A 12,881-nucleotide genomic window follows, 5' to 3' on the forward strand; every position below is an offset into this window, starting at 1 on the left:
GATAAATGTTATAAGTGGAATTATTTCCATAATAATAATAGATAAAACCCAATGTCAGTGAATGAAGGCAGTGGAAGTATTTTTCTTGTCTTATCACAGCCCAGTGAGGCAGAAAGATGGAGGCCATGCTCTGTGCAGTGACTGAGGGTCCTGGGCTCGTTCCATTGGCAGCTGGGCCATTTTCTAGAGCCTCAGCCACTCCTTCTTGCAGTTGGTAGACAGGAAAGGTGGAGAGAGTGCACCTTCTTACCCATTGAGACTGGGGATGACAATGACCAGAACAATTCTCATTCTATTGGAAAGACCTAGTCTAGGTACAGAGAAGCTGGAAAATGAGGCCTGCATGTGCAGGAAGAAAGAAATGAGGTCTGCATGTGCACACAGATACAGTGAGCACGAGTATTCTCTGTCATTATTCTAAAAGTATTGACAGATCCCAGAGAAATAGTAGAAGTCTCATAGAGGTGATGATATTTGAGGTGGACCTTGAGAGAAGGGCGGGACTTTGATGGATGGGAGTGGATTTTCAATTATGTAAGCAAACACACTGAGGCAGGAAAGCCCAGGTTGTGGTTGGGGAACAGTAAGTAGTCGTGGGTGGCTAATGTGTAATAGGAAATGAAGTTGCCCACAAAGGGCACAGACCTTCTCTAGGCTACTGTGTGCAACTGAGAGGTTTCTGAGAGGGCAAGTTACATGATCACAGCAATATTTATCACCAGTGTGAAAGACGGGGTAGGAGGTTGAGGGTAGAGAGATTACAGCCTGTGGAAAATGTCCCAATGTGTCCCTTGTCCCCAATTTACAGCGCATTTCTTCTGTTCCTGTCAGCAAGCCTCTGGCTGCTTGACTCCTGCCATATTACCAAATCACTAGATCACTTGGGTGGAGAGCAGTACAGGGGGACAGTGATGGCTGCCTTTGCTCACCATGCTTCTATACCTTGGTCACCCTGCCTGTAAGATCTCCCGCTTTAAGCCTCCTACCCAGGCACATGCCAGCACTGCTAGAATTACCTCCATTTTATACTAGTCCCTGGGGCAGAGTTTGGAGCAAGTTTTCCTTAGAAACAGAACCAATGAGATGTATATGCATGTATACAGATATATAATACAATAACATATAACACAATGTAAAACATGCATAACATATAATGGTGTGCAGTAATACATGTAACATATATAATATACATAGTAATATATAATAACTAATATAATGAGATTGATGACAAAGGATTGGCTCATGATTATGGAGCCAGGCAAGCCCCAACATTTGTAAGGTGAATGGGCAATCTAGAGACCAAAGAGAGACAATAGCATAGTCACGATCTAAAAGCCAGCAGACTCAAGACCCAGAAAGAGTCAGTGATTGGTTTTGGGTCCAAGGGCAAGAAAATGCCAGTGTCTCAGTCTGAAAAGAGTCAGGCAGGAAGAATTCTCTCCTCAGAGGAGGACAGTTAGCATTTTGGTTCTATCCAGACCTTCAGCTGATTAGATGAGTTTCACCCACATTAGGGGGGACCCTCTACTCTACTCTGCCTGCTGATTTAAATGTTAATCTCACCCCAAAACAACCTCCCAGAAATACCCAGAATAATGTATGATTAGATATCTGGGTACCCTGGACCCAGTCACCAGTCAGGTTAACATACGAAAGTAACCATCACATCTGGCATGTGGGCAAGTCAGGCAGGTTCTGTTACCAGCAGCCTTTCGTAGGGATAGAGACCCTGCAATCAAGCAGGGTTCCAGCAATCAAGGACCAACAGGGTTCCGCCTTTTACTAAATCTCGTTGTAATAGATATGCAGTAGAGTTTAGAATGTATAGAATAATAATCTTTTTGTTGCTTATTAGCACTTTGCATTTATAAATCTATTTGAATATGCACCGTCTTATACAATCCTTATACTCCTCTATTGAAGCTATTCTTACCCCCACTTTATAGATTTAAAAAACTGGGGCTCAGAGAAGTTGAGTGGTTGGACCAAGTTCATGCAGTTGTGGGAGCCATGACCAGAAATATGGTGGCCTTGCTGCATAGATTTTTTTGCTTGCCCAGGACACTCTATCATGTTTTTCACACATGAGTTGATGTTGGTAATAATGACGAGTATTAAATGACATAATGAACATAATACTTAGCATGATGTCTAGTACACAGTAGGGTCCCAACAAACTTGCTTGTTATTAGTTGTAGTCATATTCAGGATACAGGTCTAATTTTTCTAGAGTAGAATAGATTAGAAAAGGATACATCTTGAGTAGGAGAGAAAACCAGGTCCGACCCTAGTCTTTTGCCTCCAAGGCCTCAAACCCATGTATTTCCATTGTGGCACAGATGCAAAAATAGTATTTTTTCCCCTCTACCGTCTCTAAAGGGTGAGTAGATGTACAGTATCTCGTGTCTTTTTTAAGTACTTTTTGTCACTAAGGCCAATGACTAAATCTCCATATGATCCAGAGTATTCACTAGAGAGTCTTGTTTACAAAACCATTAAGGCACGAAAGAGATGGCTTTGTTAATCTTCCACAGAACACCAGTCATGAGCGACTGTCAGCCTTTTCTAGGTGGGAAAAGATATTCAAGATGCACGGTCTTGACTTGCCATGGGTTGCCAGCAGGTCACCAGCGTGAACGCCCATTAGCAGGCTTAGATTTCCTCACACAGGCTGCATGAGCTCTCGTACAAATCCTTCACTTCTGTAGGAGGACTTATTTATTTCAAGGTTGGTTTATGTGTTGGCGAAAATTGCATCTGTGAGGTGGACTGAAACAAAACCAGGCACTGAACAGTTCTGCCTCGAGCTTACAGCTTCATTGGTTCATTGTTTTTTAGAGCTATTGCTTCCCAGTGACGGATGGGCCGAGGCCGAAGTACCACCTTCTCCACCACCACATCCCGTTCTGGAATTGGGCACTGAAGATTACAGCCACAGGTATTGATAAAATGATATATCGTAAACGTTCCTCGTTACGGTGTTTCTGCGAAAACCCAGCCACCCTATTTTAACTCTATTTCTTTCCACAATGGAAATCTCATAGCATCTGTAATTCCTTTTCAGTGAAAGCTTCTCATAGCTGAAATTAATAGCTTAGAGTATTCATATGTTGCTTCCTGGAATTTAAAATTCGTCATATATTATAAAATATTTAAGGGAATGTAGAACTTTCTTTTATCATGTTGAAAAACCAGAGCGCTCAAAAGGTTATATGGGAAGGTATAAAACAAAAACTGAGAGGACATAAAGCTTAGTTTTTATTTTTTTCTTCACTTGTAATTGGTGAACCCTAAAGGTATCTTAAAAATAAATGTTCCAAGAAAGTTAATGGAATCTAAAAATTAAAGCAACACCATATATAATCTAAAATATTGAAAAGAGTACCCAATATTATATCCACTCTGTAATAGAAACCAAAAAATCAATAATTTTTAGGATCTCACAAGCATGAGAGAGAGAGATTTAGTAAGTATACACACCATCTGACTAGTGGAATTCATAGATTTTGTTCTTCTGATGAGTTTTAAAAATCATTAACTTGTCCCTTTGCTATTTTCTGTATTTATTATGGCTGTTAAAAATTGTGTATTTTATTCCATTCTATGTCCCTTGATAATCCTGTGAAATTTTTTCATTTTTCTTGCAGCAATGCTGGTGTCATTCCTATTATGCTTTTTATTACGATCTGCTAAAAATAAAGCAACACAAAAAGAGTATAGCTAACTCTATTAGCTGGAAGCTTACCTATATTTAGCTATCTCTGATTCCTATGTTTTTGAAGTCAGCTATCTTACTCAAATACAATTTCACCAACTAGTAATGTTCTAGATCAGTTTTCCAGGGGTTTCTTGGAAGAAAATCTGGACATGTTTAATTGTGTTCGTTCATTTCCATTGCCTGCCTCAATCCTGAATCAAAAGTGACAGTTTTCTGTCATTAGAAAATACATTAAAAACAGAATTTCTTTCATTCTCCTTTACTGTTTATCCTGCGTGTATGTGAAAAACTGTTGGGATAAAGCAAAGATGAATCAGATATAAAACCTACCCTCAAGAAGATGGTAGGCCAGTAGGGAAAAATGACAACTAGTGCACAAGGTACAAAGTGATATTTACCAGAAGGTATAAAATGCTCTGGACATCCAAGGCAGAAGACAGGAATCAGGGGAAAATGTTATGGGAAAAATGGCATTTCAGCCTAACCTTAAAGTATGAATTGGAGGCGGACAGGAGAAAAGCCCAGGAAGGAGGTGACTTTCGGAGAGAGGAAAGGGTAAAAGGAACAGCATGGAAACTGGGAAAGTAAGTTGGTTTGTGCATCTTGTATCCTGGCTGACTGGCCAGATGATGGAGCCCAGAGTGCAAGGGTAAGGAATGCAGATACGTTCGTCAGATAGTAAAACCTTGTTGCAAGGTTTCAGCAGACAGCATGGTAAGACCTGGGTCTTAGTTGTGTACACGTGTTAGGTAAATGGAGAAAGGTTAATATCCACTGGAAGCCAGAGACTCTTTGCAGGTTTTCGAGGGCAGTAGCCGTGAAAGGTACTAAGGAACAGTGCTGGGGAGGGGAGGGAGAAGCTTTCGGATGAGAAACCTCTTCAGGTGAGAGAGGGCCTCAGAGATATTGCAGAGACGGAATGATTGGGAATTGACAACTCCCTTTTTGGCTGCTTCAATGTCTCCACAGATTTCTTCTGTTGGCGGGGGAGGGGCGGTGACAATATCAAGTTGAGTGAGTTCAGTTGTGGATGGGGAAAGCCATAAAAGAGGATAGTCTGGGGACTGGCAAGAGAAGAGAGGGCTTGAATGAAGAGAGGAGCAGCATGGCTGGAGAGAAAGGGGCAGAGCCAAAGACATTTTTGAGATGGAAGGAACAAAGGTAAAGCTTTGAAACTCTTCCCCCGGGATCTCGTGACCTGCACCATCCTGCAAGCTGCTGTGTTGCCTAGGTGACCGGTAGCAGCAGGGGGTTTGGGATGTGTGGAACTCGGGATGGAGGAAGGGTTGGAAGGGAGCCAGGAGGGTTGAGCAAGGGAGGCTGCCCTGGCTTTCAAAGAAAAAGTTAAAAGCCCTCTAAAAGGGAAAAGTGGTGCTTTAGGGATGCAGCCAGTCTTGTGAAACAGAAAACGACTCTTGCATGAGAAGTGAGACACCAATGTGATCCAACTTAATGCCTGCGTCTTGAACCAAAAGGACATCAGGAGTTTCCTGAACTTGTAGTATTATGTCATCAGTTATTGGACAAAACTTGAGAATACGTGTGTCTAAATAAAAAATAAACGTAAAGGAAGTAATATTTTCTGCTGTGATATTTCAGGGTGGTTGTAAGGCAAATTAATAACAGAATATATTCAATTTTATTAACAGTTTCAACAACATTTGGTTATTCCCTACATGTTTATATTTTTTCTGTCTGCATACTCTCTGGGTTCTCTGTCTCTGCCTCTCCCCTCCCTCCTTCCTTCCTTCCTTCCTTCCTTCATCTACTCTTACTCATAGTAGCCAGTTGTTGAAGCCCTATTCATGGACACCTAAGACTTTAGAATTTTTTTTTTTGCCATACCTCTCAAAGTCTTCTTCCCCTTCCTTTTTATTTCTGACAGTTCTCCTTGAACATTCATGGCTGGGTCTTGTATGTCTTTTACGTTCCCGATTTGTCACCATATTCAGGACACTAGCATATGTTTCACGCTACCTTTATTTATTCATTATGCAGCATAATTTGACATTGAGTATCATTTCTATTTGATAGAGTCCCTGGTTGTTGATGCTGAAAACATGGCCTTTATTTAAAACATGTCTTTGGCCTGTCAACTTGCAGCTTCCCACTACGGCCACTCAGCCATGAGCACATGCTACCTTTCTTCAAAATTAAAACATGTCATATTTTAGAGTTAATCGCTGTGTCACCCCTTCCCTCCAAAATCTTTCAATATGTAGCATAAAATTACAAATGGTTTCACTGGTCTCACTCACGTCTCTAAAATATTTTCGCATTAATTCAGTACTACACTTCATTGTTTGTACCGTATGCTCACATTGACTCTAATCTTGCAATTTCTCATATTACATTTACTTCCCTCCTTAAAGATCAGCCTTATTTTGCCTTATTTCTTCTTTGGCATCATGGCAAAATGGGCCCTTCTATAGAAGGTTCCAAACTGTGCACTTGGTCCCATTCAAAGCAATGGCAACAGATGTATGAATCACTATGATCAATTTAATGGATAGATTCAGGTATAGATAGTGTGCGGACATACACATGTGAACATTTGTTACATTCATTTATAGAAAGCAGCTCTTTGTTTCTTTGATCAGCCTGCATTGTATCTAAACATTTGTACCAAAAAATTCACTTTAGACAGATCCTTACCTGATGTTGCTTAGCAAGTGGCATTCCACCTTGCTGTTTAAAACGGGGATGGGGAGGGGCGCCTGGGTGGCGCGGTCGGTTAAGCGTCCGACTTCAGCCAGGTCACAATCTCGCGGTCCGTGAGTTCGAGCCCCGCGTCGGGCTCTGGGCTGATGGCTCAGAGCCTGGAGCCTGTTTCTGATTCTGTGTCTCCCTCTCTCTCTGCTCCTCCCCTGTTCATGCTCTGTCTCTCTCTGTCCCAAAAATAAATAAATGTTGAAAAAAAATTTTAAAACGGGGATGGGGATAATTGTTCCCCGAGAGCCTCAAAAAATCTGAATTCTTACGTTTAATATGTCAATTAATACTTAGTTTGGTGTAAAGTAAGACAATAAAACAGGTTAACCAGTGTGTTACTCAGCTGGGTACGTTCCCCTTGTCTCCCTGGAGCAGAGCACTTTAAATGCAGTGTGACCCAAGTTTTAATGAGGAATATTCATGTTGGTCCTAAACCACCTCCCTAATGCCTTCCATTGTAACTGAGGGCATCTGTTTGGGTTAACGCTTTGATCTCCTTGTATTTGATGGTATGTATCACCCTACTGAAACAAAGAGCTGGCCTAAAATGCAGGCAGCATAAGAGAGTGAGTGAATCTGCACAAAAAGGGAAAGTTTTGATTTCCGTAGTGTCAGCATCATTTGCACTTGGGCCCCGGGTTAGCCACCATTTTAGCCAAAGCTTCCGTGGCTCCAAGAAAAGCACTATTAGGAACAAACAGTTCTGGTCCTCACTTTGGCACTGGCCAGCTGTGTGACCTTGGAACATCAGCCTCCTCTTTGGGCCTCGGTGTCTTATCTACAAGAATTAGATGAGGTGACCTTTAATGCCTTCCGGCCCTTAAATTCTCAGATTCTATGAAGGCCATGAGTCTTTCTGACACTAAAACCACATCATCACAAGACATCAAAGGATGAAAAACTAAGTGCAAATAAAGGTCGAATAAACACATTTAAAGGCAAGTGCTTCCAGAACATCGAGGCTCAGGGGGAAGCTCATGTTCATAGTAGCCTCTCAGAATTCTTCTTTAAAATGGGCTGAAACAGTTGGAGTGTTGCTGTTACGCCAGGCCATTGTCAGCAGCACGGGTGGTTCAAGGATTTTTGCCCACCACTGGCATACTTTGTCGTCACTCCCTACCACATCAGATGTACTTTATATATGTCAGTGATATTGAAAATATAGCCAGACACCAAGAAAGAAGCCAAAGACAAACCAAAAGCTTTATAATTATAAAGATTATATAATTATATAGATTTGAATTTCTTGAGACATTTTCATGAAACCATGTATACATAGAACAAAAACTGACTTTAACAAAAACAGAGAAAGAAAGAAACTGGAAAAATCCTATAGGTAACCCGAAAAGCAAAAACTTACAGTCATTTGGGCAGCAAGAGTCGTCTATTTGCTTACCTGGTTATTTGTTTCCTAAATGCTTCTTTGCCACTTACTCTGTGCCACAATCTCTTCTCCTTACTTTACAAATTTCTTTCCAAACTCATTGTATCTCTTAGTAAACTCATGAGGCAGGGAGTGTAATTATACCCATTTTATACATAAGGAAATTGAAGCACAGAGAGGTCCCATTATGTGGCCGGGTCCCACAACTCATCAGGAGCAGAGCCAGGATTTGGAACTAAGCAGACCAGCTCTGGCATCTGTGGTCTTGAGCTCTGTGCTCTGTGCCTGTCATAGGTGCTTCCTTAAGCCACCCACTGTATTACAATAATGGAGGTTCACCCATTAACTCAGCGATATTATTATGGCTGCATTTTAATTTTAATATTCCTGCAAGGCAGTATTGAATGTGCATAACTAATGAGTTTCAGGAAAAGATTAAACTTATTTTGGAATATTTGGTTAAGAAATTGAGGTCCCCTGTACATTTTAGGATTCTCATACCTAACAGTTCATTTTTTGTTGTTGTTTTATTGTTCACATAGAGTGTCAAATCCCAACTGTTTGAAACCTCAACCTCACTCAGTACTTTCAGATTTATCAGATACTTGATTTGGGTTTCACTGTGTTTAAAATTAGAATAAAGCTATGTTGAAATGAGCCACCATATTAACTTTCTAAATATATGATAATACCAAGGGAGAAAGCAGCTATAATTTAATTTATAGAATTTATAAATATGATTTCTTTTCTAACCACAAAATAAGGCATTGTCTGCAATTCCCTTATATAATCCCTTTCAACCTCAAGCAAAAATAAATAAAATATTTAGCAGAAATAGAGTTATTTGAGACGGACTACAAGTACTAGGAAGCCTATAATGGGCATTTAATGTATCTTGTGTCTAAATCGTCAAGCGTGCTTTTCCTGTTATTTCCTTTTTATATTATCGATGAGCAGACTATTTGCTCAGTATTAACATTAGTTTTAGGAAATAGACCTAAGTAAAGTAGAAAACCAAACTACTGCGGCCATCAGTCTTTCGGCAGGATGGTTTTCTCTAAAGGATACAACCCTTTCACTTGTTTTTAAAGGAAGGGCATGCTTAGCCCACGGAAATCTCTTAACCTGCTCTTAGGCTCTGCTAATATCCAGTGACCTCCTTTGAAGCGCCAGTTCATTCCAGGCTCGCCTTTCCCACTGAAAGTTCTATATTGTACAGCAGGATCCCAATTAGCAGAAATCAGTGAAGAGGAAAACATGATATTAGCCAGAGAATATTTTATTTAAATTGTGGAGTGTGATAAAATACTTAAAAATAGAGTTGCTACATCTCATGAAAGCAACCTGAGATTCAAGAATTCGTTGCAAATACATGGTTGGGAACTATAGGGGGAATGAGGAGGGGCTGTGTTCAAAATGACAACTGCTTCCTTTACCAAAGGAGAAATTTTTTTTTTTTTACTCTAAATCTAAATATGGCATGTGGCTTCTTTCCATAGCTCTGGGGTGGATTCGGCAGTGTATTTTCCAGATCAGCACACCCACTTCAGATCCGTGACACCGGCCAGGCAGCCTGAATCAATGAATCTGAAAGCCTCAAAGAGCATGGACCTTGGTAAGTGAGGGCCAGTGACATGCAGGTCAGCACTCCAGCCTCAGCCCATCTGTCTTCCCGAATGTCCTCCCTTTGTTTCTTCAGCTCCAACCTTAGGGGGCAAAGTCTGCTGAAGCCTGGAGGAGGGGCTAGTGGTCATCCCATCTCCCTGTCTCCTCTCACCATCTAATTGTAATTACCCCTTTTTAAAAGAGAGAGAAATGATATTTTTATAAAGTGGTTCATAGAGGTCAGAACAATAGGATTATTCCTTCCAGATGGTCAGAATACCATAGGCACCAGTAAGTCACCTGCCTCTGTATTTGTACTCTCACTTCCGCCAGAGCCTTTGCATTTCTCACGTATGCACCTGTTGCAGGGTCTGGGAAGATAGTGTGGTTAAATGAATCCTCTAAAGGGTTGCCCATCTCCATGTACAGTGGCTAGGGGTAGCAGCAATGAGGAAGCCTTATCTCTTTAAATGCCCATCTCCAGACACTGTTAACACTGAAGGGAAAAAAGGGTCTCTGGGTTTGCCAGATCGAGGGTGTCAGGGTACCCTGGGCCCATGCCTGCACAACCTCATTGAGTTTCCGAGCTCTGCAGGGAATTTCTGGGTGACTTTTGGGTGCTAGGGCAGAGCAAGGGCCCTTGCAAATTGTGTTCTCCAGGTCCTAGGATGTGGGAACCTGGAAGACAGCTCAGACACCCAAGAACATTGCCGTGCCCTCATAGGCACTTGGAGAGAAATAATTCTGAGAGAAGGGTGTCCGTGCAAAATAAATCCTCAGGAAATATTCATTGCTGCTGGGTGCTCGCAGGCCATGCTTTGCAAATTTTTTTAAGGCATATTGCATATTTCATTAGTAGCAATAAGAGTATAAAATAATCAAAACTTTGTGCTCCACCAAGCCATCTGATAAATAGTGCTTATCTGTTACTCAGGTAAGTCCAGAAAAACGTTCAGTCAGGATGAAACAAGGGAAATTGATTCCATTTTCTATAAATTAACTAGGTCACTAGGATACATTTGTTCTAACCACCTACAGTGAGAGAGGGATAGAAATCCTGAGCACTGGCCGGAATAGGGGATTTTCTTGAGGGTGAACCTTTGACAAACCAAAGGAATAATGTGTGACAGTGACCAAGGTTATTATTAATAATTTGAGGAAAACTTGATTTTTATAAAATGCTTGATAACTATTTTTATTGTATCTTTCTAATTTCTCCGTGGGGAAAATGAATGTCATAGCCAGAAACGGTATTTCTGTGTATATTTTTTATTACTGAAAACTTTGAGAAGTTTTCTTTTTTAAATTGAAATAGCCCTTCGAAAATATGTATGGCAGTCACTCATCGCATTCTACTGTAATTATACCATAAATGAAAATAGCAGTACTGTTTGTTCAGTTTACATAATTGGGCAGAGGTCATGAGCTATTTACTTCAGGACCCAAGTGCCGAAACATTGGCTTAAATGCACCACACAGCAGAAGTAGTAAAATATGGTTAAAAAAAAAAAAACTATTTCATATACCATCAAAGCTTGATCTCTTCCAGTAAATGCCAATTTAAAGCTAAGACTCTTGCAGAGGGCTCCAAGGGTCAACATTCTAGAGGCTTTCTGAGCCCTCTCCCCAGAACAATTGAATGAGCTCAATAGATGTGTTGGTTTTCTTAGTGAATAAACTCAGATGATATCAGAATGGTAAACATTTGGAAGTGTCTTTCCTGTTTGATTAGGTGAAAAGAATATTGTTTAGTTTTCTATAAATAGCACTGGGCCAAAGTAAGGAATTAATATATTTACTAAAAAAGTTGCTGGCTTTGCTTGTAGGATAGCAGGATCGAGGTCCAATCTTCCAAAGTGAAAATAAATAATCAAACAATCAATCCTAAGGTTTTAAGGCTGAATCTCCAATTAATGCTATTTGGCTCTTTTGGACCTGGAAAAATGGCAACTTCTTATGGTACAAAATTAAAAAGAGAAAACCTTTTATTTACCTTGTAATTTTTGTTGCTTAGTTCTCCTTGACAAAGTCTGCAGGAATCTTTGAAGGCTGACTGTCCCCATTAGTACCTTCTTTGTTTTTATTTCATTTTTGCTGTTGAGTCTAAGCTAGTATTTTAACTTGCATATTATGTTCAAGTTATTTTAAAGGTGAGTGAGTGCCATTTACTTCACTTACGTTTCAAAAGACAGACAACTCTTATGAGAAAGAAGCCACCTCATCTCCAGATACAAACATGATTTAAAAATAGTTTGCTATGTATACGCAGCATTCTGTTCGCTGCATCATCCGTGTATGTGTGTGTGTGTGTGTGTGTATTGTGTGTTGTGTTCCTTTATAATAGTTGTATTGTGTTTTATGAGTGCATGTGAATTGACAATTTACTTTTCCCTTTTTGACTGAAGTTGAGATTGAGAGTTTGGGGAGTTTTTTTGGTTTGGGGCTTTTTTTGGAGGGTCCTTTTGTCTTTTATATTCTATGATTATACCTATTTATATTCTTTGCCAAAAATATTTCCATTTCTTAATTTATTTTATCTTTAGAAAGTTGTTATGTATGTTGCAAAGAATTTCTTGCAGTCTATTATTTGTCTTCTTAGTTTGATTGTGATATCCTTTACTATAAAAAACATTTTAGTCTCAGAGTAAAAAATTTCCATTTTCATGACCTTTAGGCTTTATACTTGCCACATTGTTTTCTTCTTGTACTTTTAAAGGCTTTTTTTTTAAGTTTATTTATTTAGTTAGAGAGAGAGCGCGAGTGAGCAAACAGGGGAGGGGCAGAGAGAGAGAGGGAGTGAGAGAATCCCAAGCAGGCTCCATACTGTCAGCACAGAGCCCTATGTGGGGCTTGAACTCATGAAGCATTTGACCTGAGACGAAATCGAGAGCCAGACGCTTAACTGACTGAGCCACCCAGGTGCCCTAAAGGCTTTTTTAAAAATGTTTACCAATCTGTAATATATTTATCCACAGTGAATGAGGCAGAAAAATGTTTATTTGTGATAATAGGTGAATTATTCATGACAGGTATTGACTGTTACATCCTGTCCCCATTAATTCAGAATGTAATAACATTGAATACTAAGTTTCCTTGCCTACATGGGTCAGTTTCTAGACATATTCTATTGACATATTTATTCCATGCCAGTGTCACCTTGTTTATGTTATCATGCTATTTCGTTGTATTCTGATAACTTATTAGGAAAAACTTCCTCTGATTTTTCTTCTTTGGTAAAATCAGTTTGGCTCCTCATATATATTTATTCTTCCACATGAACTTTATTTAGATCAGCTTATCAAAATGAACTTAAACGTTAAACAAGAATGCTTCCACTGTGTACGTGCATACTACATGCCTGCGTCCATTAATTATGACTTTGCTGATGCTTCCTGATAGAAGAAATGTTTTTATCAAGTTAAATAAATTTCCTCGTATTCCTAGCTTCTTAAAAAGTTCATT

At 39.8% G+C, this 12,881-nt stretch overlaps 1 protein-coding gene across 4 annotated transcripts in view; it reads left to right on the plus strand.

The window, feature by feature from the left end:
- PARD3B (par-3 family cell polarity regulator beta) overlaps nucleotides 1-12,881 on the plus strand; it is a 1,015,202-nt gene that overhangs the window by 621,209 nt on the left and 381,112 nt on the right. For all 4 annotated transcript variants that reach the window (XM_011285494.3, XM_019838515.2, XM_019838513.2 and 1 more), the window contains 2 exons: nucleotides 2,839-2,938; nucleotides 9,314-9,429. In XM_011285494.3, the coding sequence (XP_011283796.1) occupies nucleotides 2,839-2,938; nucleotides 9,314-9,429 (216 nt within the window). The remainder of the gene's footprint in view (nucleotides 1-2,838; nucleotides 2,939-9,313; nucleotides 9,430-12,881) is intronic.

The sequence above is a fragment of the Felis catus genome, chromosome C1, assembly GCF_018350175.1.
Source record: "Felis catus isolate Fca126 chromosome C1, F.catus_Fca126_mat1.0, whole genome shotgun sequence".
Taxonomy (NCBI): domain Eukaryota; kingdom Metazoa; phylum Chordata; class Mammalia; order Carnivora; family Felidae; genus Felis; species Felis catus.